Consider the following 26,822-nt stretch of genomic DNA (forward strand, 5'->3'; position numbering starts at 1 on the left):
CTTTCTTTAGAATTTTCTCATTACACCAGTGTTGTTGCTATAGAATATACTTTATTATCCCTAACATTTCTTAAGATGGGATCTTTAGATCCTGCAAAATAAAATTCAGTTTGTGCATTAGCAAGCAGCAGTACTGTCAGGCATTCCTTTAGACCCCACACTTAAGATGCATTGTTCAGTAGCTGCTTATTATTAGTTATATGAAGTCAACCAGATTTAACCCCCCAATGCATTTATTGTAGACATGGATACAATCTCTATTGCTGAGTGTGTAAGAGAGGCCCACTGATATACCTGTGTGATCTTCTGGTTAAAGATGCATTGTAACCATCCAGGTGAACTTGGGCAGATATATAAGGCTGCAGTACATGGGTGAATAAATAGATAATCAGAACATGCAATGCCTTCAGGTATTTGGAATGAAAGGGAATAAAAATAGTCTTATACTCCCTTTTATTTGCTTGCTTAATAATAGTAATGATCAGAATCAACAATGAGGAATCTATGCCCATCTTCCTTTTGGCCATCATGTGCAGTGGTCAGGGATGATGATGGGATTTGAAATCCAACAACATCTGGGAAACTACATTTCCCCACACTGATAAACTGAGGATAAACTTTTAGCAACATGTGAAACAGGACAATGCTGATGCCCTCTGCTGCTGTGGTTTCACAAAAGTGCTTTCTGATTGCTGTACTTGTTAAACATCCTGAAGGTACTCTTGTGAAGAATGGCTCTATGGATGAGTTCATAAAGCATGAAAGTAAATGTCACTTGCCTTCATAACCCTAAGGTAAATCCATGATTAACTTGTCTTAGCAAGATTTTAGAGGGTATTTGCCATTGTCTTCCTCTTAACTGAGACTTGCTCAAGGGCACCCAGTGGGTTTCCATGGTTGAGTGGGCTTTGAACCCTGGTCTCCCAGAATCGTTTCAAACTACTACATCACATTGGTTCTCATTTTTGAAAATACTTCTTTAAATCAAGAAAACTTATACAAATACATCTTGGTTGAGAAAAGTGCATGAGATGATAACCCATAGATCTGAAACAGCTCTCATATTTGGCCATGCACTTAGTTGCATCAGCTAAAGAGAGAAAATTGCCTTTCTTGAATCTCTTCCATACTTGTTATATCACTTTAGCCCCCCTTTAGCTGCTATGGCTGTATCCCATGGAAATTTGGAATTTGTAGACTACGAAATTATATTTAGAAGTTTGAGCCAGGGAGCTCCTCAAGTCCCTCGCTAAACTATAGATTTCTTTGGATGTAGCTATGGCCATTGAACTGGTATTAAAGTGTGATAATTTATAGGTTGGCCCTAGGAAATGGCACGAATGCATTTAAACTGGATCAGAATAGATCCTTTTTCTTCCCCATCTTCTCCATGAAATTATGCACAAAAATTCAACAACAGATGGTATCATAGTGACTAAATTCTGATTCAGAGCAGTGCCAAAAAGGAGTGCAGTGTACAAATAAATTGCAAATTGGAGATGATTGATAATGTTGGAGACTGAAAGCTTCCTGTGCTCATGTAACATACATAAAAATGAAATGGCACATTCTTCTCCTTCCTGCACTCACTTTCCAGTGACTGCAATTGACAGTGCAAGAGACTATTTGAAAAAATGTGAAATGACTTAATTACTTTGCAGTATTTATTGCAAGCACTTAGTTGAGCTGCTGCCAATGCCACTTTCCACTTTCCCTCATACATTTATTTTTGTAGTGCTGGATCTCCCAAACATTTGTGTACTCTTGGTACCTCTTTGCTCAGTCACTTTTTTAAATACTCTCAGGAAGTGGCTCGTTTCATCCAGACATTTACAATTTCATCTGTAGACAAAAATAAGTATAGTTATCCAAACATGTGTTCTAGTTGTACTGACAGACCTAAACTATAACACCTGAAAGCAGTAGGACCATATCACATTGGGCTATACTCAATTTTTGAAACTCATGTGATTCTGAATGGGTCCTATCATATGATGTTTGTCCCATTTCATCACACATAAAACCTCAGAATAGTTATACATTTTTTTAAAACACAATGAGAATTCCGTGTGCAATTACTCCATTTGATCCATTGGAATCTGTCCGCAAAATGTCACAGAAATGGAGTAATTGCATATGAGTTTCTCATTGCATTTTTTTAAAAAAATTACAACTGTTCTGAGATGCTATTTTTACGTGTAATTGTAAAATCAGTATGCATCCTGTCAGCTGTGATGTGATGTCTCCTTTGCGGGATGTTTCTTGGGTAGGTTCTCCTTGCCATGGGAGTGTTTGTGATGGAAGTAGCTGCTATTTCTCTTTCAGTCATTTATAGGAAAAGATCTCTGGGATCAGCAAATCAGTTACTGCTGCTTTACATGATGATGATTATGATGATTATGATGTTTTGACTGAAATCTGTGGATTTCTTTCCTCTATTGTATCATGTCAAAGAGTAGAATCAGGGAAACCTACTTCTGTACAGAATCAAGATCTTCTAAAATCTCATGAGAATGGTAGTTTGAGTTTTCCAGGCTACGTTACTATGCAATCTTAGAGAAAAGAAATAGGAAAAAAGATTACCATATTACGTAAATCTAATGTGTACCCTAATTTTGGGAAGGTAATGTAGGCAAAAAAGGTGAGCATTAGATTCGAGTAAATACAGTATAAGTTGATCCCCAGTGGTATGGCCTCTAGTAGTCACCTCATTCAGTGCCTACAAGACACACTGGCACTCTTGTTTTTTTTTTTAATGAACTTTTTAAATTGTGATATTTTGACCGGAGGGTCAGTGTGATGCAAAGTGAAGTACCAGCCTTCAGTACCATCTTCTAAAGAGACAAGTGGCCACACTCAGTATTTTATTTTGAATCATGCCTTTGCCTACCAGGAAAAGAAAAGCTTTGATTTGTTGTATTTTCTATTAAGGTTTGGCAGTGTGAACTTGTTTTCTTTTTCTTTTTGCATTCTTTTGTGCGTGTCTTGCCTTCTTTTAAATGTTGGTTTTGTTTAGCGGAGAGTTATGTTAAGTATTTGCCTACATTTTGTTTCCTGTTTGTAAAGTATCATCTGATGTGTGTGTTTTTTAGTTTTTCTGTTTGTATTCCTTTAGGCCAGTGGTTCTCAACCTGTGGGTCTCCAGATGTTTTGGCCTTCAATTCCCAGAAATCTTAACAGCTGGTAAACTGGCTGGGATTTCTTGGAGTTGTAGGCCCAAAACACCTTATTTACTTTGTGGGAGAACACAGATGATCCAGGACCATGGCTCAGATCCCACTTCTGTCATGTACTGTCAGACATATTGTTTTCCATGGCAGAGGAGGGATTCGAACCCTGGTCTCCAGAGTTGCAGTCCAATATTTAGACCTCTACACCACGCTGATTGTTACCAATTCAATTTTTAATTGAAGGATGCAAATGCTTGTAAATGAATAGTCTTTTCAGTATTTATAACAGATCGTACCAAGATCAAGAAGTGGGAGTTCAAGATAACTGATAGAAATCTTTCCTGTGAAATCTGTTTCTGGGAATAGATTAATAACTTCAATATTTATGTTCTTTCCAAAATAAAAAAAATGAAATAAATACAATTCTTCCAAAATACTGCCCATCATAAGACTCTTAGATTGAATGGAATATTTTTTTTATCAGTAACTTAATTTTTTTTTAAAAAGCATCAGTTAACTTTAACTTTATAATTTCTTCCCCGTGTAATTAGAGAAGCTTTGTTCTCTATGTTCTAGGGGGTTATCTTTTGAACTTTTCTCCCCAATCTTCAAAAATGGGTGGAAATTGGGTATGTTTTACTTATGGCTAGTTCTTTCTCTTCATCCAACGTACAAGAACAGATGGGTGGGAACAGAGAAAACGGGAGAGCAGCAGAATTGGCTGACTGTTGAAGAAAAGAAGAGCTAGTCTGGACTGTAACCAAAGAAACCAGGAGCAGGGTGGGTGTGTTTTAAGAACTGTGGGCTGAAGCCTTTTATTGAACACCTTGACTGCATTGCATCCTATCCATGAAAGCAAAGTGTTTTTAGTTTCTAAGTGTATCAGAAAGGGAATAAAGAAATGTATTCTGTAAGTGCTCAGGGGTATTTCCCATACTTCAGAGTCCATGTCTTAACTCTGGGACAGGTTGTTGGGTAAGATGGAAAGTTTCCATTAACAAGAAGATTGAGACAAGGTTTTCTGGGACGAAGGAAGCCTTGGTGTGTGAAGAGTTGCTGTGAGGAAAGTGAGGCATGGAATAAAAAAGGAATTTTTCAAAGAAGAAGAAAAAGATGTATGTGTTTTCTGGTTATAATTTTTGGCCAACAGCAATACTCAATCTTGGAAGGTAGATGATGGAATTTTATTATCTGTGGGAAGCATCCTGTCGCTCTCTATGTCTGCACTATCTTTCTAGTTTTGTCGGGGAGGCTGTAGCTCCTGAGGGGAAAACACACTCAGTATGGTCTTCAGTGTGGTTATTAGTCATTTTAGTTCAAGAAATGTCTGCTGTGCAGTCATTGACCGACCTTCAGCCAACTGCTTATTATTTTCTGAGCTGTAAAAGGAGACCAGGGTCCTCTAAATCAGTGGTCCTTCGGCTATCTAATATGTGGGACCGGCAGTTATTTTTTCTATTCCTCTAGGCTATAATTGTGTTTTTAGTCTTTTTCATTTCCTATAAATTCTCCAGAGGCAGGCAACGGTTGGCTTATTGACTGGCAGCAGTCCAGGGATCACTACTTTGAGTAACACGGCTCTGAATGATAGAAATGAAATACAGTCAGAAATCCATATCCACAAATTCTGTATCCATGGTCTCAACCAACAATGACTCTAAAATATTCCAAAAATTATTATATTCCAAAAAGCAACACTTGATAATTGCCATTTTATGGGACACAATTTTACTATGCCATTGTATACAAGCCCCAGGGAGAGGCAGGCAGTAAATGCATTATTGTCATTATCATCATCATCATCATCATCATCATCATCATTACTATCATTACTACTACTACTACTACTGTAAAATGAGAGCTGAGCATCCATTAAGTTTGGTATCCATGGCGAGTTTCTGGAGCAGGTAACAAGGTTTTATCTGTTCATGGTATATTGCAGGTCCTTCCTGGTTTATGCTTGTTGTTTAGTTCAGTCTAGGTTAGCGGGCCAGGCTGTACTCTTTGTCTGCCAGGCTAAGCTGCTGTTCTTTGCCCCAGCTCCATCTAGTAATGAAAAGGAATGTCCTTATTTTCATATAAATGGGTCAATATGGATAGTGTTTTCATAGAAATTGGTATATTAAAAGTTATTTTATTATTTCAGTCTTTGCTCAGAACTGGTGAATGTAATGTTCACATTGTTAATATGAACCACTTGAAAGCCTTACACCATGCAAATGTAATGAATAAATTAATAATTACTTTGCACTTTTAAAAAGTACTTTTACAATGCTATTCGTGCCTGAAATGTTTTGTTGACATATCTGTGGATAACAAGAATTCAAGTGAATTTGTTTGCATCATACATTTGTTTGAAAACCTGAAATTTATTGCCTGTTTGAATGGGAATGAGATTAAGATTTTAAAAGAGGTGGTCCCTTTTAAAAGCCTCATTAACTGAAACAAAGCTATCATTGCATTGCTGAGGAAAACAAGCATTTTTCTCCTTTCTCAACAAGTGGTAAAACAAATGGCAAACTCTATAGCATATATTCACATCTTGCACATTATTGTGATATTTTATTATCTCTTATCAGTATTGCAAGATGTTAGTTTTCATGACTGTGGCTTGAGAAGTGTCCAGACTACCGGGGATTTACAAATAGTTGTGAAGGTTATTTTTAATAGGCCCAGAGATCTATTTCAGGCTAGAAATGGCCAAGTCTAAAGTTAGGTGAAGGACTGTCTGGTGGATAAAATCGTTTCTGCTCTTTTGCTATTAAAGATGTTACTGAAAATAACTAAGTGACAGGAAGGACAGTTCAACCTTTTCGAAATGGGAAAAATCTATAACAGAAACTGGAAACCACAAAATGAGAGAAAGCGGGATGGAGAATCCAAGAAGAGTGGATTCAGGACTTCAAGAGGGCATATTTGGCCATAGGGTGGAAAGGCTCCTCATTCCAGACATAGACAATTCAATGAGTAGAATCCTTTTAAGAGGATGGCCATGAATGTATCAGCAGCTTGGAACATGCCTTACTTGTCTATTCCAACTAAATTTCAACTTCCTAGTATGCTTACTGGAAATCTTGGCCACTTTCCCCATAAATCTCTTGCTGTAGACGCTTTTGATACTCTTGGTCTAAATCAGTGTGACCCTCCCCAGTTGAGTGCAAGCAAATATCTGCATACTTACTAATGAGGATGACAACAATGACTTCAGCTTATTTGAAATGCTGACAAGTTTCTTTTTCGTTTTTACCAGCTTGGTCTTTGATCCCTGATTAATCATAAGCATGGTCTGCCTAAATTCTTGATATCTTCCATGTGTAAAATTATTTAGAGAAGGAATGCCCTTTACAAGTTGCTATTTTTTCTTCTCGAGATCCATGTAACATATTACACTCACGTTAAGACAGTGGTTCTCAACCTGGGGTCCCCAGAAGTTTTTGGCCTTCAACTCCCAGAAATTCTAACAGCTGGTAAACTGGTTGGGATTTCTGGGAGTTGTAGGCCAAAAACATCTCAAAACTGAAATCAATAGCCTACCTTGTCAAAATGAACATAGGCAGTTGCATAAGGCAGTTATTTGTGAGTACACAGGAACATATGCGTATGTCTTTAAAAAAAATCTAGGTGATGTACTTTTGCACTTTGACTTGAGGAAAAGGACATTTTTCAGGTGTGGCCCTGTTAGCCAAGATACCTTTGTGTTGAGAAATGGATTCCAATAGTCAGATATCCAGGCAGGAAGTCCCAGTACTTCATTCTTTTCATAGTTTTGGTGGGTGGCTGATTCATACCAGACTATCATTGTTCAATATTTGATCTGTGAAATTCTTTTCTCTGAGCTGCCAGCTGTTCTCTTAAAACCATTTATATGTAATTAAAAATGAAGGGAGGGGGGTCTGTGGTGATTTTTTTTTTTTTAGTGTCAGGAGCAACTTGAGAAATAGCAAGTCGCTTCTGGTGTGAGAGAATTGGCTGTCTGCAAGGACGTTGTCCAGAGGATGTCTGGGTGTTTTTGCTGTTTTTACCATCCTTGTGGTGATAATTGTGGTTAAATATGGAAATGGCCTCTTAAAAAGATAGATCAATTTCTAAATTAGCCATATATTCATTTTTACCCCACTGTAAGTTTCACATCAGGACAACACATAGTTATCTCATCTGGATTATGATGAAAGGAATAATCTGTATGTTCTTTTGGGATTCTGAAACTGTTCACTCTATTTGAAATAACTGATAAAAGAAATTCATATGGTGTATTGAACCGGTACTGATGAAAATGGAAGTCTGACAAATTCCCCCCCTCCTTTCCGCTCACCTTTTCCCTCCCCCCCCCTTTTTTTCCACAGCACACCTCCCCCCCCCCAACCCTGTGTTTAGTTATGTTTTATATGTCTTCTTGAAAATTGTTCAATAAAAATCATTTTAATAAAAAAAGAAATACATATTGATGTTAATTACCTACTGGAAGTGAGAAGAAGAAAGAACAAGAGCTGTTTTGCTATATGTGTCATTCCATTTCACTCAGGTGGTTTCTGAAAAGAATGAAAGGAGCATAATAGTATCCACTGTTCTCTTAGTTAATCATTCAGTTTCTCCCCAGGAACCTGTTTCTAGCTCATAGCCTGATGTAAATATTTATTTGATATCCGCATGATTCAGGCTGTATGACTTACACATTCTCTGGGCTGCTGATTAGATGACTTGTCATGTGATTGAAGACTTCATTCCATATTACACAACAGCAAATATGAGTTAAATTCATTGTGCCTGTGTTCTCAAGGTTGTTTACAAGTGCTCTGGCAGCTGTTCCACCTTTTTGAGCTAGGGCGGTCTCTAAAATTGAGCACACTTTCTGAACTTAGTTCAGTTCTCTCATTCTGGGTGACTACACCTTGGCAATTGTGCTCATTAATGCAATGACTAAATGGTTACGAAATAGAACTATGCTTTAAACTTGTTACTATTCATTGGTGATTGGTGTAAGCCACTCGGTGCAGTCTGTCTTTGGGACATTGAGCATAAACACAGACAGGATCATTGTATTTAGAAAGTTTATTGCTTTCTGGAGTTGGAGGTGGAGGGTAGTATTGCTGATCTGTCTAGATAGGTGAGCTGTCATGGTTACATATTATGTATCTTCCCCAAAATAAAGGCTTAAATGGTCTAGGAAAATACAACTGAAGAACACACGATTTCTCCCCTGTTCATAGCCTTTCAACCAGAGGAATATGCAAATCAAACTAAGTCTCTGTGTTAGAACAGACAGAATAGAAATTGTGGGAGGGGGTAATAAGAGAGGTATCAAAACCCCTAACCTTCCTAGAATCACTTCCAGTTAATGTTCTTGCTACCATTTAATGTTCTTGCTATTGAGACTGTGAATGAAATCAGGGACATAGACTTAAACTTATGTTTCTTTGAAATATCTCTGCAGGGAAGACTCACAACCATGATCTGGAAAGTCTAATCTTCTGCATTTTTGGTGATGGAGCTGAAGGTCTGGGTGGATGGTGTCCAGAGGGTGGTATGTGGTGTCTCAGATCAGACCACTTGCCAGGAAATTGTCATAGCCTTGGCACGTGCCATTGGTAAGTAATCTTTCTTTTTCTTTTCAGTTTAAGCCTGTAGCTCAATCCTAGAAGAAGGAATTTCATCAGACTTTGCTTGTCATGCAACCAGGGAATAATCAATGCCTGCTGAACCTCTCTTTCACAGATGGAGAGGAACAGAAATCTCCTGCTTGCAAATGCTCCCTCCTCCTCTTTCCATCCAGCACACTCACTACAGTCCCTATTTAAAATCTCATCCCTCATAAATTCCCTCTTCCCCCAGCCTCCCATCAATCTCAGCCACTCCTAGCTTAACATCTAATTCTCACAAATATTCCTACATCCTCTTTCCAATCATCCCATTTCAACCCCTCACTTCTCAAACCCACACAATTTACGAACAGAACGGCTGATGGGAGATAGGGATTGCAAGTTTGTTTGTTTGTTTGTTTGATTTTTATACCACTCTTCTCACCCCTTGGGGGGACTCATCAGAATAGCAAAAATTCAATGCCAAACATATAAAAACAACAGATAACATAACTAAATCAATGACATATATATATATGAATTAAAACCGTTAAAAACTATACAAGCAGACATCATACCATGAGTATTAAACATATTACATAAAACAGTTGTGATGCAGAAAGGTGCCAGTTTGGAATGCTCCTGATGGAATCATGCTAAAGCCAACTAAAATTTTGTGTTCTGTTAATTACTGGTATTATTACCAATTTTCATTGTTAAAAACATGTGTTATAGCAAAACCTACTCTGTGTCATACCAGTTTCTCCTTCCTGACACTGGCCCAAAGGTAGATTCAGGCATTACAAGTGCCACTATTTACCTGCATTGCCTTTCTATGATCAACTAAGTGTCGTACATTTATCTCCAGCAACACCTTTACCAAAAAGCGCTACACAGTGTCCTTCTTTCAAAGAAACAGACATTGTTTCCCTAACCAATTGTGCTAAGAAAGGAGATTTTCCCCTTATTTAAACAGTTCTAGGATGTATTTATTCTAAGGGTTCAGCATTCTCTAGTGGGAAACCTAGGAATAAGATATCACATGCCAGTGCTATTACAGGAATGATGCTGAAATACTCCACACAAATAGCCACCTAGTCAATTAAATCTCTCCCTTTTTCTCATCCCAGTATTTCTTTCCTTCTCTCTTTTGCACCTGCCCTCCTCTCTTCAGTCCACCCCAAATCTCCAGCAGTAGTTAGGAAGTTTTTTCTTTTCTTTTCTTTTTTAAAAAGAAGCCTATCAACATCTATGAAAGCTTTTTCTTTAGCTTCCTCCCATCAAGCACACAAGCCTCTTCTCCATTTCTTTACTGCGAATCCCAGGATTCCATAGGCTGGAACATAGCATTATAACTGCAAAATGTGAAAGAGCTGCCAATAGAATCTCTCGTTCTCAGTTGTGGGACTATTTTTTTTATAAAGTATATGCACCGAGTCAAGCATCCTCAATATTATTTATTTTATGTGTTTTTATACTGTCGTTTAGCCAAAAGCCTTCTCATATTTGAACTGTAAAAGTGGTCCCTGCTCTCAACATGACAACTTGAATTTAAGACAGTGCATTAGGAATAAGATTTAGTGATCTGAGAGGGAAAAGGCAAGTTTGGGTTATAGATTTTATAATAGCCAGCTGGTTTAGCCTGGCAAAATGGCTACGGCCAAGTGACCATTGCAGGAGAGCCAAGGCAGCCGGTCTCACAGCAGAGGCAAAGGAATAGCCCTTGTTGTCTTTCCTGCTTGCCCTGAACAAGTTCTCATGGTGGGAAGGCCCTGTGGCAGTCTTCCCAGTGGTCTCCCGTGTTGCTGTTTGGAGAAGGTAAGAAACAGTTGGAGAAATCCTGTTGTTTCGTACCTTCTCCATATGTTAGTGCTAATGAGTGAAATCTCAGTTATTTCCTGGCATACTTTACACATGCCAGAAGGTGGAACGGTCTAGTGGGAAGAAGTATTGATTGGCTGATTTTAAAAACCTAATATTTGTGCACCTCCTTCCCACTCCTGAATTCCCAGTTGTAGTTGGGCTTATTGTCTCTGATTGGAGAAGGTTCATATTCTTTCTCTCTTTGTCTCTGAGTCCACGTAAAAACAAACAATTGAGAATCCCTGTAACACAATGTCCTGAGTCCAATATGAGTGATGCACTAATGTGATGGGGCAGCGCTGGTGTTTAATCATTAAGTCCTTGTAATGCAAAACAGCCTTGGGTGTTGCTTGTCCCTTCCCATTCCAAAGATTGGGCTGCTTTTCCATGGTCAGATCACTGCCATAGTTTCCATCTGCAGCATACAAGCGTGACTCATAATGCCAGAGTGTGCATGCTTTCCCCTTTAACTATAATGTGGGCACATCAGTTCTGATAGAGTCGCTTCAGGCAAAGGGAGAGGGATTATTCTGCTTTGTGATGTGGAAACACTCCCAGAGTGGTAAGCAAAGCTTTCACTAACTTTTGCCCTCTAACTAGAATTAGGGGTACTTCCGTCCTGACTCTGCAGTCCAGGGGTTTCAATTACAGCTTATGTGAATACCCTGTGAGCTGGTAAAAATTCATCAGGGCTTTTAAGGCAACTGCCTTAATGCTTATTGAATCTCTGCTGAAAATCATTGGAACTGCTAGCTCATGGACTCTTGCTAATGATAACTCTGTTCAAGGGGGTTTTGGGTTCATGCATTAAAATGCCCCCAAGAGCTGCAGCCAGAAATAAATGTTATTGGAATTTAAAATAAATTTCCCAAAGACATCCCAGATACTATTTGCAATGTTAAAAGTATCTGAAACTTCCCATTTGGACATTTTTAAGCGGGGAAAAGGGAAGGGGGCTTTAAGAGGCAATACCACAGTAGTACAATATTTTTAATTTCTTTTTTCCTTTTGGTTTTTTAAAAAGCAAATACAGGCTGAGTATCTCTTATATGAAATTATGAAATCCAAATACTCCAATGTCAAAATTGTCCACATGAGTGGCTATGGGATGATGGGCACCTTTGCTTTCTGATGATATAATGCACACACAATTTGTTTATGCACAAAAATATTTTTAAATGATGTATAAAATTACCTTTAGGCTATGTACAAATAAGAAACTAAAGTAATTTTGTGTTCAGAGTCTCATCTCTGAAGTAACTCATGATGCATATGCAAATATTTAAAAAATCTGAAACACCCCAAAACACTTCTGATGACAAGTATTTTGGATAAGTGATACTCTACGTTTAATATTATCCTTATAAAAGCCTAAATACCTTGAGGCCATTAAATCCTGTCTGATCTTGGAAGCTAAGCAGGATCAGTTGGTACTTGGATGAGAAACTGTCAATGAATCCCAAATGATATGGCTATATTGCAGAGGAAGAAATTGGTAAACCACCTCTGAATATCCCTTGCCTAAGAAAACTCTATGAAACCCATGAGGTTGCTGTCTTTCTGTCTTTCTCATACACACATTGTCTTTATGTTTAACAAATACAGTAGAGTCTTACTTATCCAAGCTAAACGGGCCAGCAGAAGCTTGGATAAGCGAATATCTTGGATAATAAGGAGGGATTAAGGAAAAGCCTATTAAACATCAAATTAGGTTATGATTTTACAAATTAAGCACCAAAACATCATGTTATACAACAAATTTGACAGAAAAAGTAGTTCAATACGCAGTAATGTAATGTTGTAATTACTGTATTTACGAATTTAGCACCAAAATATCGTGATATATTGAAAACATTGACTACAAAAATGGCTTGGATAATCTAGAAGCTTGGATAAGTGAGAGACTACTATACTATTGTCCTCTCCTTTGTCCCACCCACAAAAAAGGGATTAATATAGTTCTGAATTTTATGAAGATTCTTGACAATTTGTTTAATTATTTTGTAGTTTACGCCCTTAATTGGACCATTCCATCAATATTATTTCCAAGAGTGCCTTTTTTTAGCCAACCTTAGCAATGTTGCTAGCCTGTCGTACACACCAAATGAAACTCTGTAGGATACAGGAGAAGATGTAGTATTTGCTATAATCCTATATGTGAAATATTTCCCAGCTCCTTTTCTAGTAATACTAATTGAAGTATAAATATAGAGGAGGTTTTGTGAAGTTTGTCTGATCCTAAGAGAAAAGGCTTGCCTCTATGGGCAACCTACTCTCTACATTGCAAGTTTCTGATAGAGAAGTAAGCCATTGAGCCTTCTGCACTTCCCACTGCTAACCTCAACTCTTACTGGGAATTATTTACATTATTTTCATGTTCCATGTGGACTAAAGCTATGTTACCTGAACTTTAAAAAAGGAATAAGAGCTGCATGGAAGGAATTGAGGGTCATTGGCATGACTTCTCACTGCTTAACTGATCACAGGCTGCTTCATGAATGATTAACCTCCACCCCCAAAAGTATTAAGATGTAATGAGCTTGGAGCATGTTACTGTGGAATGTGAACTGAATACAGCTGGTTGGAGATGGCTGGTTTGGGTAGGAGTTAATGAAGCGACCCCCGCCCAAGTAATGCCTTCCTCTCTCTTCTCAGGTCAAACAGGTCGGTATGTTCTCATCCAAAGACTACGAGAGAAAGAGAGGCAGCTACTCCCCCATGAATGCCCTGTAGAGGCACTGGCCAAGTGCGGACAATATGCCAATGACGTGCAGTTTATACTTCAGCGCACAGGCCCCAGCCTTACAGAAAGGCCTTCTTCAGACAGTGCCCCCCAGGTACCTGAAAGGACGTTTGTCAGAGCCAGCTTGCCCATCAAACCCCGGCCACTCAGCACAGAAGTGCCCAGGGCCAGGCCACCCAAAAAATCCTTAACATTCAACTTGGGTTCCGTGGCCTCTAGTGAGTCACTTGCCAAAAGCAAGTTGAGGCAGCACAGAAAGGATGCTGCGCTGGGCTTGAGGGATGGTGCAAGTGGGGGTCTTCTGTCCAAAGAGGAGCTGTTCAAGACAGTGCTGCACCAACAGGAGCACCTCTATTCCCTGGATAGGCAGAGGGATGCTTTGGAAATAGACCTCCGGCACTGGGAGTCCAGCAGGGGTTCTCACCTGGAGGAGGAGATACTACATCTAGAGCACGTGATCCGGCAGAACGAGAGCGAGCTGAGTGAGGAAGACTTTTGGCAGAATGAACTGCATGCTGAGAAGACAGGTGAAAAGGAGCGCCAGGAGAAAGTCCACAGCCTGCAGGCCACCATGGAGGAGTACACACAGAAAATCCATGAACTTATGGCGAAAACTGAGATCTTGGAGAGGGAGATCCAGTGGGAAATTGCTGAGAGGAACAAGAGGGCAAAGGATGCCCCCTCCCACAACCCTGCTGAGCTGGAAGAGATGGCAGCCAAAATGAAGAAGGAACTGGATGCCAAAGCCAAGCAGAGTGCCCAGTTGGAGAGCAGCCTGGACATGGTGGGGAAGGCCTTGGAAGAGACAGAACAAAGCCTTCAGGTATGATTATTAATAACACCCCTTTCTGAAGGATTCATAGACATACACTTGCAACCTATGCCTTTAAATGTTATAGAATGCAGTTGAACTTAACCATTCTCTACCCTACCCCTAGTTCTTGAGAAGGTGTTTGTTAGTGGGGTTTTTTTCATGTCAGGAGTGACATGAGAAACTGCAAGTCACTTCTGGTGTGAGAGAATTGGACGTCTACAAGGACATTGCCCAGGGGATGCCCGGATGTTTTACCATCCTGTAAGAGGCGTCTCTCCCATGTTCCCACACAGGAAGCTGGAGCTGACAGATGGGAGCTCACCCCGCTCCCCGGATTGGAACCACCGACTTTCGGTTAGCAGTCCTGCCGACACAAGGGTCTAACCCTTTGAGCCATTGGGTTAGTGGTGGTGTTACTTCTAGCTTGCTTTTTCCCCAGTTTAGGACAGAAAGCAGCTTACTTCAGATTTAAAAACACATACCGTAATTAAAATTCAGAAAATGCAAAATATTAAATGATCTCAAATTAAGACTAATTAAAACATAATCTATTCATAATAGGCACATACACACACTAACATCACAAATAGAAAAGTTCAACACATTGTTGACCTGTAGGTCCCCAGGTGTTTTGGCCTAGAGTTCCCAGAAATCCAACCAGTTTACCAGTTGTTAGGATTTCTGGGAGTTGAAGGCCAAAAACATCTGGGGACCCCAGGTTGAGAACTACTGGTTTAGATGGAGTGGGTCTTATACAATAAATTATCAAATGCCTATTGAAACAGTAGTAGAAAAAGAAAGTAGGGAGAGCGCCAATATAACTTCTCTGGAAAGGGAGTTTCAGAGCCTGCAGGCAGCCACTGAGGAGGCCATCTCTCATGTTCTTTTCAGATGTGCTTATGAGGGTAATGGGGTGGAGAGAAGGATCTCTCCAGAAGCACAGGCATAAAGAGCAATACAGACTTTCAAATAACCAGGATCTGAACTCTATAGGGCTTTATAGGCTAAAACCAGTACTTTCACTTGGGTCTGGAAATGACTGGCAGCCAGTGGAGCGGTTCCAACAAGGGAGTTATGTGCTCTCTGTAGCCAGCCCCAGTTAGCAAACTGGCAGCACCTTTCTGGACCAGTTGAAACATTACTTATATTTGTTTTGCAATCTTGAAGAGACTGCAAAAACACAGGATTGAAAGGGAAATTGAAAAGATTTGTCTGTTAGTCAAAATACCAAATAATTCCAAAGAGGTAAACTGCTCCTGCTGGGAAGATGGAGTCATAGAATAAGGATATAAAGCATTGTGATTTCTTTCTGAAACCTTTGGAAATCCTGCTTTTCCTGGCAGATAGCAGTATATTAGATGGGTTCTGGAAGCTATTGGATTATAAACCTGGAAAGCCAGAGCAGAATGTGTGGCTGTTGCAGTAGAGACAGATGGAGTTGATCCCACAGTAATGCTGAATGGTCTGGGACTCGGCCAACATGATACATTCTTGGCACGAAGCTCCTGGTTTTTTTCTGTTCTGCTTCATTGAAGAGTCTTCCCAGGAAGATTATGATGTGCTTTCACTGGTATGAAGCCCCAGTGACTGGCATATTCCAGGATCACAATCCTGCCCAAAGGACTTAAAAGCTCTCTTCTGCCAAATAGGAAGGATGGACTAGTTAATCATAATGTTAGCTTTGTGCTAAAAGACTTACCTGCATGGATGGAACTTAATTATCAACCTTTTCAAGAATGTGTGGTTGGTTTGTATGAGCAACAGGAAGCATATGAGTGTATTGAATAGGCATACTTGACGTTCATATGCAATGCAACACTAGGGCCTCAAGATCAAAACATTATTAATATCTAATAATAAAATAATAATACATACTACATGTTGCTAATATCAAAATGCACCTGCTGTTAGTACAGTGGAAAAATCTCTTTTCAAAATGTGTGACAGGCACACTGTAAGTAATTGCTAAAATAAAAATTAGTATTCAATTAATCCAGAGTTATCCCCCAAAGCAGAAGCTGTGTGTTATATCTCTGAATGCTTCCTTTTTCTGGTTTTGTCAGGAGTTTGCAGGAGGCAGGAAATTCTAAAGTGTGACTGTACTAGCCATGTTTTATCCAATACAGCAGTACAAGCTGGATTTCCTATATCCTCAGAGTAAGTTGGCCCTTAAATACTGAAACAGAAGCAGGGGCAAAGGTTGTGTTGAGAGGGACAATAGTTTTCACTTTAAAAACATTTTGCAAGAAATGTGCTTCCCATTTTCACCCAGCTGGAAGAAATGTGGGGTTCTAGCTGCATTTTGCTTCAGTCTGCATGTGTCTCCCAATGCTGATACTTCTTCCCCTGTTATTGTGCTCTGTTTGAATTAGATACAAGCTTTCCTCTTCTTTTCTGGCTGCTTTTGACTGTTTACTAGGCACAGATGCCCTCTTATGGCCAAGGAAAATAAACACTGTGTGCAGTCTTGCCTCTTGTCAAACTTTTATTAGAACGGCACGATGGCTTATCTGTGTGTGTGTGTGAGAGAGAGAGCACACCTCTTCAAGTCACCTGTCAATTTATGGTGGGCTCCATATCGGATGTCTTTAGGCCACTTTGTACAACCTGTTAAAATAATTCCAGACAACAGGAGACAAAAGTAGCATGAAAAACCATTGTCACTTAAATGCAATTTCAGAAACTATCTATGCAGGAATACTTTAATTTTTGCTGGGTGCTTATATTTTACATTCATCATTATTTATGATTTCATCCAGTTATTATGTGGTAACAGTTTGTTTACCGCAATCCACATGTATTTTACATTATGATTAGACTGCCTCCTTGAGGCACTGTCAGGACTAGAACAATGAACTACAAGTGTTGATTTGTCAGATCTTTCTCTAATCATCATGGTAGGCACATATGTACCATCTTTTGTTCTCCCTTGTATTTAAATATTGTTACATCTCATTTATGAGAACATAAGAATGCAATGGAACAGGCTTGTAACAGGCCAACACACTAGTTCTAAACAGATTGGTTTTCTTGAATTGTCGTCCAAGGAAATGTTCCTAAAATCTTAGCCTTTATTATGTAAATCCTAAATTGGCCAAGGTTTCTGTCATACAGTGCTTCATGTTTGCAATTCAGTTATTCAAAAACATATTTAGGATGTTATTTCTTGCTGAATTCCAATATAAATGGTCCTCCCGATAGACTGTACTAGCACTGAGTAGGCTTTGTGAAAATCAAGGTGGTTTCTTTGTCAGCAGATGTATTATTTTTATATCAATAAAGTTAATTTTAGATTAGATTTATTTTGTGTGTTCAAGGCACATTGGATGTTGAGATATGAAACAGAATAGGAATATTAATGACCTGATGGCTCTTTGATTTCTTGTGGGTCATGATCTAGACCTTCTGAGAAGTTGATGTTCAAATGCCCTAGTACTATTGTCTCTCCACATTTGCGGTTTTTACTTTTGCAGATTTGATTATTCATGGCCTTGATTTAAAATGTTTTCTCTAAGAATTTCTAAGTCTTCCAGTGTGACTCTATGGTGAACTTTATTCAGTCATGTCTCTAGAGATTTCTAGAAAGGATACCTGCAATTCGGTGGTCAGCTTTTAGTGGAAGTTGACCATAGATATAGAAAACCTTGCAATTCCAAAAGAGATCTTCGCTCAGATAAAAAGTAGCAATTTATTTACAGTATTTGCAGTTTTTCTTTCATGGAGGTCTGATGTCCCTAACTCCCACCCATGAATGTTGAAGGCTGACTGTACAAGAAATGAAATTTGTTTCACTAAGACATTTATTTGTGCAGATGGTGGGCGTTCCCTGAATCTGATCTCTTCTTTGCCTGTCTAGCACAGAGAAACTAGTATAACAAACCCACCCACTAACTCTTTCCTGGTAGTTTCCTTTCTCCTCAGTCTTACTGAGAGATGGACAGTGGATGATTTTCTTAAAATTCCTGGATTAGGAGGAACCTAGATTAACTGTCAGGGCAACAGGAAAAGGGCAAGAGTATGCCATCCTTTCTTCTTATGCTAGTAAATGTGACCTCAGGCCAGAAGGAGTAAGGAATTCTACTGGGCATGTTTCACTTTCCACTTGGCAGCCAGTTTGAGAAAGAAAAGGAAAATTTATCATCTCACTAGAAGGGGATAGAGACATCTGTGGAATGTAAAAGTGTGTTGTGGGGGGTGGGGAGTGCAGAATAATATATAGCAGACTTACACATTTTGGTAACCTGGAACCAATTTCCTAAAGTTGGCGGATGTACATTGGAGTTCTGTCTGCAGCACTCATACACATACACTAAATGCTGGGCTGTTAGTAGATATGGACTTCAGCATAAAAAGAAATTGGGGGCAATTGACTCCTTGGTTTTTGGAGTGTGTAAGTAACAGCTATCATGATACCTGTTTCTTTAACATTCTGTTTATCCATAATTTCTAGAAGATTTCTATTCGTCGTTGAGCAATAGAGATAAATTCATTAACTTTTGACGGGGCTGGGGTGGGATCAGAAGTCTTCCTTCTGCAGTTTCTTATCATAAATGCAGATAGCTTTGGGATTCACTCTGCCTGTTCCTTCTCTGTCTTGCAGGCTCAGAACCAAGAGCTGGAGGATCTAAATAAGGAGCTGAGGCAGTGTAACTTGCAGCAGTTCATCCAGCAGACAGGAGCCATGGTGACTGCTCCACAGGCCAAATCAGAGGCAGAACCCCAGCTGGATCACACTAACCCTGAGCTGCCAGTTCATCAGAGAAATGGAGGTTGGAACACAAATCAAGTGAATGGGTGGAGAAGAGAGGGAGGGGAGACAGGAGACACATTTCTCATGCTATGCTATTATGCCTCCAATTGAGCTGACAGGCCATTTTCTGGCTACGAGTTGCGATGTAACTTTGGCAGCTATAAAACAGGAGTTCATGGTGCTCAGTTAGTTAAATTAGAAAGAAAAAGAAGCAATCAGTTAGCAGTAGTAGAAACTTTTTCAGAAATCTATGTTGCTTCCTGTCAAACAACAGTTAGCTTGGGTACTGTTTGGATATTGTTTTGTGGATTTTGAGTCTCAACACTATTGGATATTATTGCTAAGATAACTTATTTATAAGATATTGCCTGTTGTGACTCAGCTTGAACCTTGACTCTGATGAGGAAAGAGAGATTCAGGTTCAAAATCTCCCCGAAAGGCCTGTAGATTTGGAGGATGAGGAACAGAGAGTGCAGGTTCAGTTTCCCACAGGGAGGGTTGGAATAGATTACCCTGTCAGCCAGGTGCACACTGACATGGGAACGGAAGAAGGGAGGATGGAAGGTTCCCAGCTTACTAATGAGTCTCAGCAAAATAACAGCAAGCTGACCTTGGTGGGATGGGCTCCTTAGATAGAGCTGAGTGTTTGGAATTGAGTGTACCATAGTTTGAGAATTGCAAATAGGCGGGGGGGGGGGGGGGAGGTGAGGGGGCAGAGAAATGCTTTCATGGTTTGCAAAGAGTGTTAAAAGGGGAGCATTCGGGGGAAAGCTTTTGTCAAAGCAACTTCCTTTTACCAGAGAAGCAAGCTCCAGTTTTCCTGCTGTGCTTTGGATTATTATTGCAGCCCATGTATCCATTTTCCTTGGAATTTGCCATGCTCTTTTTGGATGTTGTTTATTCTTTGTGAGTTCCTGACTTATATCTCAAGACTATATTTGTAACTGACTTTTGGTGCTTTACTTTTGCTTTTTGAAGAACTTTTTACTATCTATCTTTAATAAACTAAAAAGACTCAAACCTGCTGTGGAGTTTGTGTGTTAGAGCAAGGTGAATCAAGGCTGAGTGTGACATTGCCCTGCTAGGTGGGAAAGTAAGGATATGCTTGCTTCACTAAAGTCCAGCTTTAAGTAAATGTATGTTGAATTGTTGCTGCTGAAAATGCAGGCTCTTCTGATTGGAGAAGTGAGTTTCTTGTGGACTGAACTGTCATGTGTTTGTCTTCTTCAGATCTCTCCGATTCACCTCCCCGAGCCACAGCCAAGCACTTCCTTGGCCATCCGCGGAACCTCCAGAACCCCCTGGTGTCCAGCTTGAACCCCGAGGGTGTGTATGTTTGAACTGGTCTAAGCCTCTGGTGTGCTTAATGCCTGGTCTTGCCAAGCAGTCTGCTCATGTTCTAACCTTGCTCTGCTGGGGACAACTTTCACCTGCAAGGAGTTTGCAATCTTTTCGGCTTCCCAGTCTCTCTCTCTCTCCTTTCTGTCCTTCTGTTGTGGTTTGGTTCCCTTGCAAAACTAGCAGGAGCTGCAGTCCCCAAAGGTAAGGGAAAACAGGCTGAGAACAGAAGTAGGCAGAATCATTGGACATTGCTTCTGGGATCTGAAATTGCAGGCCAGGACCAAGTCTGGATATGGCCCATTAACTGTATGCCAGGTGGAGGATGGGATGTTGACAAATGTATGCCGGTTAACATTCTGGCTGCTTACAGGATTGTTTCTTGTTTGAGAACAATTAGTTTAGCTTCCTATTGTTACTTATTCAGTTGAGGTGCTTGTACAACCAAGCAGATTTTAAAACTTATTGAAAGGTAATTGCCATGTGCATGAAATTAGTTTTACACTTGGATTAACTACTAATTTATAGCAATAGGACCCCCCCCCCTTCCTGTCTTCATACACAAAGCGTGCCTCACTATCTTTTTGCTTTTTCTATACAGTTTCATTGGGCATGGGTGTTTTAGTCTCATGAAGATATGAACACTATACTTTAGAGCACACCCAGATTGATCTGTACAGTTTTAAGGTTCGGTTCTCAACTTCTCAGGCCTTTAGACAAATAAAATCAGGTGCTGTGCAGGAAGTAAAAGGGAAGCCTTTTATAGTGGAGTTGCAGATCTCAGTGGTCCATAGGAAGTATTTAAATCATCTCAGGGAAAATATCCTGTTTATTCTAAAAGATTTTGTGCACAAATTTTTGTCTCAGTTTTTGACTTCTCAGTTCAAAGCCAGCATATGGAATTAGTGCAGTGACCTTGAAAGGAATGAGCAGTGGGCTTACCATTTAAGTTATGGTCTGGTTGGTTCAAAATAGATGATGGACTAAGCATCCTGCTCTGAATATTTTCCCCCTCTGCAGACAGATATCCCTCCAACTCATTTTTTCCTGGGCAAATCTCATTCATTTAAGTGGATGCATTAATACTACAACAACAAAAAAACTCCCATGCTGCTCTTTGGGTCTCTTTATATCCCAGCAAGGATCTCTATGGTTATTTTCCTTGACTGGGTCCATAGGAAGGATGAAAAAAAAAACCAAATCCTCAAAATATTTTATAAACATTCTGGGAGACATGCATCAGATCATTAGTGCTGGATTAACTGACCCCAGGCTTAGGGTATTTATGTATCTGATAAATAGTTTTCACGGATTTGGATTCTTGGCTCTCATTACACTATGTAACACAATTTTTGTTCCTGGGATATAAATGTCATTTCCTAATTAGTTCTATCATAAAAACATGGGGAAAGATTATTAAACTGCAAAAACTTTGTTTTTGCGAGACATCCTGCAGTACAGTTTGCTATAATTTTTCATCGAGTCTCAATCAATTCAACCTAGTTTGTGGCAGCCACAAAAATGAACTTTCTGGAATATAACAACTACTTTCAAAGTAACTACCACACAATTAAATAGAAATAACACTTTCAAACCAGGAACAGACAATTTTTCAAATTTTGTTACATAGTGTTATCAGAACCAGCCAAGAACCCTTCAGTTTACTGTTATGTTATAACAGCTGTAAATTTATCTGATTTCCCTTCATCTGTCTTGTGGCTCTGTTTTGTTAAATTAAGCAGATCTCCTCAAATTGTTTCTCCTTGGCCATGGTTTTGTGTTGAATTTTGAGGATGTTTTTTGAGAACATTAGCCTATTACTAATTGTCAATCATGGGAACCTATGAGAACTAAAACATGGTCTTGCTTTCTTCTAGATTACTATGCTTGTGGTTGATATTGTGTGGATTTCAACATTGTGATGTTGCCTCTAAGATAACTCTTTTTGCATCCTTCTGTCACATACTTAACATTTATTTAGAAGCTACCAAACATTTGCATTGATTTCAAGTAGGTCAAGCCATTGTGAACACTGGGTCTGTCAGTGTTTTGTTTAAAGCGAATTGCATGGAATAGGTTCTTTCCCTCTGTTCTCTGTCATCATCTTCTCATTTTATCAAATACTGAGCCATCATAATGGGATCACTTCGTTTATTTTTGTGTGTCTTGCAGTCATATCGACAAAGCAGAGCATCTGGAGGTAAAAAGGCCAGCCAAGAAGGACTGATTGCCTTGCGAATATAACTATGTAGGAAAAAAACCTCTGTTTCATGTATGTATTTGAATTCTTTTTATGACGAATGGATGGGTGTAGATGGATGAGCAAAATATTTTGCAAGACTTTTTTTTATAAAAAAGAAGAAAAGAAGGTATTTAATCCATTTGGAGGAAATAAACCGGTTGTATTTTTTAAAATCAAGTTTGTTATAATTTAAAATGAAGATGCTGTTTGTGGCTTCTCTGAAAATTTATATAGCCTTCCTTATTTTAAAACTTGATCACACATACAATACCAACTGCCCTGGAGGGGTGTGAAGCCTGCTGGGGATGAACTGTCCAAAACACACATTTTCAAGTCCTCTACATCCATTCTGAAGGCTATTCTGCAAGATTACTGCCGTACAATGAAGGCCAGAACTCCTCGCTGTACTGTATCAATGCACTGTAGTGCTCCTGCATGCATGCATGCGTACATTGTTGAACAGCAATTTTTTTTCATCATTTTATGTTTCTGGAAATATATAGTTGGGATGGGAGAAATAAACTCTGCTCCATTTCTGATGAAAATATAAACACAAGAGACAAATCACTTTAGGATGGTATTTATGGCCACTTTGTCGTTGTTCATTCAGAAGGCATTTCAGGGAAGAGCTTTCAGATCTGGTAAAATAGAATTGAGGTGCTAGCACTATCTTGCCATTTGTGGATCATGCTTAGTGTGATATTATCCAGTTTTGCTTTCAGATATTTAAGTTGTTTGCGTCTAAAGATAGATGCCTTTTTATTGGCTTTAAAGTCACGTGATGGAGTACTGTATGTTAAGAAGTCTAACTTCTATGCTGTCTCCCAACCCAGGATGTGTAAATGTAGAATTCAAGGCTGCTTTTGGGCAGCCTTGAACTTGTGTTAGGTGTTTCCTCCTTATGGATTGCATATTTTGATTTTTCTCCTTTGCAAAATAGTTTCAAAAAGTCTTGTCATTCATATTAAACAAAAGGGCCACCCAGTAAAGCCCTTGTGCAACACAGCATTATAAATGATGCACATTCATATAATGACTGATATTTTGAACAAAGCCCACATGACACATCTGCAGAATCAAGGTTTAGTAAAGGAGGTGGCTTAAGATGTTATGCTCCCTTTAGCTTCCCTGTCCTTCTATTTGTCACTTTGCAGTGTCCTATGCCAGAGACATCTTAGCCTATCTGCTAGGTGTGACAACCCATTTGGAGAGTTGGGTGAGGGGCAGGAGATGGAAAGCTACAATGGGGAGCTACTAATGTCTTTTTTCCTCCCCTTTCATAACTGCGATTTCACTTTAGAATTCATTATACAGTTTCCGTTCATCTTGCTGCTGAGCATCTTATGGTGTCTCTATGTGGGCATGAGAACAAGAGGGGGAGAGAGTGAAGTTGAATGCTCACTTCTCAATTTAAAAATTGATAATGTGGTTCCCAAAAAAGATATAATATGGTTCATCTTTGTTTTCAGGGCTTTTAGTCAGTAATGTGGCTATTGTGTCCTGCCAATTTAATCAGACCTCAAAATAAGCTGTGAAGCTGAATGTGCCATCTCCCAATTTGATGTGAACCTCAGTATGGGCCTGCAATATGCTCTTGCGGGTTACCTAGTGTCTTATCCAGTTACGCTGTTTTTGAATAGAAAACTTGAAACATATTAATTTACTTTCAATACATGTCATCCAGTGATTTTATGCAGTGGTCATAGCACCTCTGTTCTGATGCTGGCTTTTCAACAGCCTAAGGAGAAAACAGCAGATATTAGAACTGAGTACCTTTTTGAGTACCTGGAACCCATACTTAGAATCCTTAGGTTTGGGGCACAGAACCCCATGAAAATGAAAAAGTGTGACTGAAAATGCTAGGAATTTCTAGGTCCTCCAGGACAACTTGATGACCCACTTTTGCTAGAAGGACATAGAGATTCCTAGAGAACATTTTGATCAACTCCACAAAGATCATACATACAAATGTGGAAGACCGACTTCATATCATCAGGAAGGTGGGGTTATGTGGAAAGACAAAACATTGTTTATTACAGACGGTAGTATAAAAAGTAGGTGCTAAGAACCTCTAGGTAGCATACTAAGAAGCATTAGGAAGGGCCAAGAATGTTAAACTACTCCGCTCCTGTAAGGCTAGAAATTTGATTCTCTGCTTCAGACATACAGCCATTCCACCTTTTATAACAGATGCTGCATGAGTCACCCAAGAGGTATCCATAAGTTCAAAATTATGAATTAAAAATGATCATATTTTCCCTAAGTGCCGTGGCTGCATCTTTCAGCAAAAGAAAGGATTCAGCATTAGTAAAAACTGGCTGAAAAGTTTCCCAACATATTTTTCTTTTCTTCTGCTTGTGTGATGTGTATTAGGAGAAAGCATTTTGGATTTTGGTGCTTAACATTTAGAAAAAGCGGGTTGCTCATTTTACCAGATCTGAATGAAAGCCTTGGCATGTTCCATTACAGAGAACTTGTTTCTAATGCACTTAATTCAGGTTTTTTTTACCTCAAACTTAACTTAAAATCTTGAAATTGTTTCCAAATATTGAGCAATGGATTCCACATTTCTTATAATGGTCACAAGAGCCTACCTGTGTCATGATTATTTTCCCCCACTTTATTTGTCCATGAATTTAAACCAATAGGCCTAAGATGCCTATAGTTTTGGTTTTCTTCTAGAGCAAGTTGAGGGCCTGGTTTTATTGGGGATCATTTAAAAAATAAAACAAGCTACTGGTCACTTCCAGTGTTGAATAATGTAAAAAGAATTTTATTTCAGGAGGTGGTGCAGTTTAAAGAGAATCGCTGTTTTCTAGGCCTCTTGAGCTTGCCAGCCTCTATATTAGGCTCTGATGCCAGGGAGGGATGGGAATGGATCCCAAGATCAAGTAGAATCCCTATCGGTTTTGTAAGCTTGATTCTGTTTAAACAATGCTTATTTGACTTAACATTAAGTGAGGACAAAGCAAACAGCATTTTCCAACTTTGTGGTGGGAGCTGCTTTTTTAACAGATACATTTTACTGGAGTATGATAAAGAATATGAAATAATATTTACTAATAGGATCCCCTCTCCCCCAGACTCTTGATTTAAAATGACATTCCCATCTCCCTGTATTTATGTTATCCAACGCTGTTGTATGTTCTCAATGTGAAGCCAAGGGAAGCAAATCTAGGTGTGCAAGGAATGGCTGAGTGGTTGGTTGGGAAACCAGAATTAGCTCTGGAAGCTCTGGTCTCTCTCTCTTTTTTAAATGTTCTTTTGTATATCATGGTTATGAAATGTGACTTCCCTTGTTTTCCAACTAGGAAAAAGATTCATTTTCCACATATGAATGTATATATAGTTTCTGATTTCAAATTGTAATAAAATTCATAAAAATAATTTTCATAAATGTGGATCTTTTTATTTGTGACCAAACCTACTGAAGTAGAGAGCAATGCTGCCACAGTCTGGTGTATGTTCTCAGTACAACATTCCCTACATTCTGTGTCTGCTGCACAAAGTTCTGTCTTCAACTCAGATTGGCAAACAACCCGTCAGTATGATAGTTTCAAATCAGTACTGTATTTGAGCATTGATGCAATTGCAGCACTTCCACTTGTCTCAGACAATTCTTGTTTGAAATGCCCACTTTGGGAGCAGAACTTGGGCATGTCGATCAATAGCGTAATTTTTACTCATTTCCTATTAGAAAACACTGATCCTTATAGAGCAGTTGTAATGTTTCTGGCCTACTTCCTGAAGCTAAAAATAAGAGTGTTCCTTGTGATTGAAGAGAAAAACATACACACTTGGGCATTGATCCAACAACTCATTTTATGTGTTATATCTGTGACGACAACAACAACAACAACAATTCTTTATTGATTAGTCACTTTTGACCATATCAAAACATGTAAAACATACAATACGTACACACTTATGCATACATACAATAAAACCAAGTAAGGATACAAAACATCCCGACCTGCGGCCTAATAACCCACTCCTAGACAAATACAGAGTAAAAAGGTTAAAATTAGTAATTTCCTAAGGAAAGGTTTGAACGAGGACGGGTAAGTAAAATAAGTGTCTTGTCCATAGTAAATTTTAAGTTTGGATTTTGTTAATGGCAATAATGTATTAACTGTGTCAAGGTTAGCCCTCTTTAACTCAGCAATGTTAATCATAATTATACACTCACAACACAACTAGTAATTATGCTTCCCCATAGCATCTGGCATCTGTATCACCCAGGGTGCCATCTACACTGTTGAAATAATGCAGTTTGGCACCAGTTTAACTGCCATGTTCAGTGGCATGGAATCCTGGGATTTATAG

At 39.1% G+C, this 26,822-nt stretch overlaps 1 protein-coding gene across 4 annotated transcripts in view; it reads left to right on the plus strand.

Moving 5' to 3' along the window:
- Positions 1-25,883, plus strand: part of rassf7 (Ras association domain family member 7) — a 100,653-nt gene extending 74,770 nt beyond the window's left edge. For all 4 annotated transcript variants that reach the window (XM_008108578.3, XM_062967583.1, XM_008108567.3 and 1 more), the window contains exons 2-6: positions 8,602-8,755; positions 13,265-14,175; positions 18,767-18,935; positions 20,147-20,242; positions 22,427-25,883. In XM_008108578.3, coding sequence (XP_008106785.2) covers positions 8,653-8,755; positions 13,265-14,175; positions 18,767-18,935; positions 20,147-20,242; positions 22,427-22,458 — 1,311 coding nt within the window. In that variant the 5' untranslated portion in view covers positions 8,602-8,652 and the 3' untranslated portion in view covers positions 22,459-25,883. The remainder of the gene's footprint in view (positions 1-8,601; positions 8,756-13,264; positions 14,176-18,766; positions 18,936-20,146; positions 20,243-22,426) is intronic.
- The last annotated feature ends 939 nt before the right edge of the window (positions 25,884-26,822 follow it).

Source organism: Anolis carolinensis, chromosome 1 (genome assembly GCF_035594765.1).
Source record: "Anolis carolinensis isolate JA03-04 chromosome 1, rAnoCar3.1.pri, whole genome shotgun sequence".
NCBI classification, from domain to species: Eukaryota; Metazoa; Chordata; class Lepidosauria; order Squamata; family Dactyloidae; genus Anolis; species Anolis carolinensis.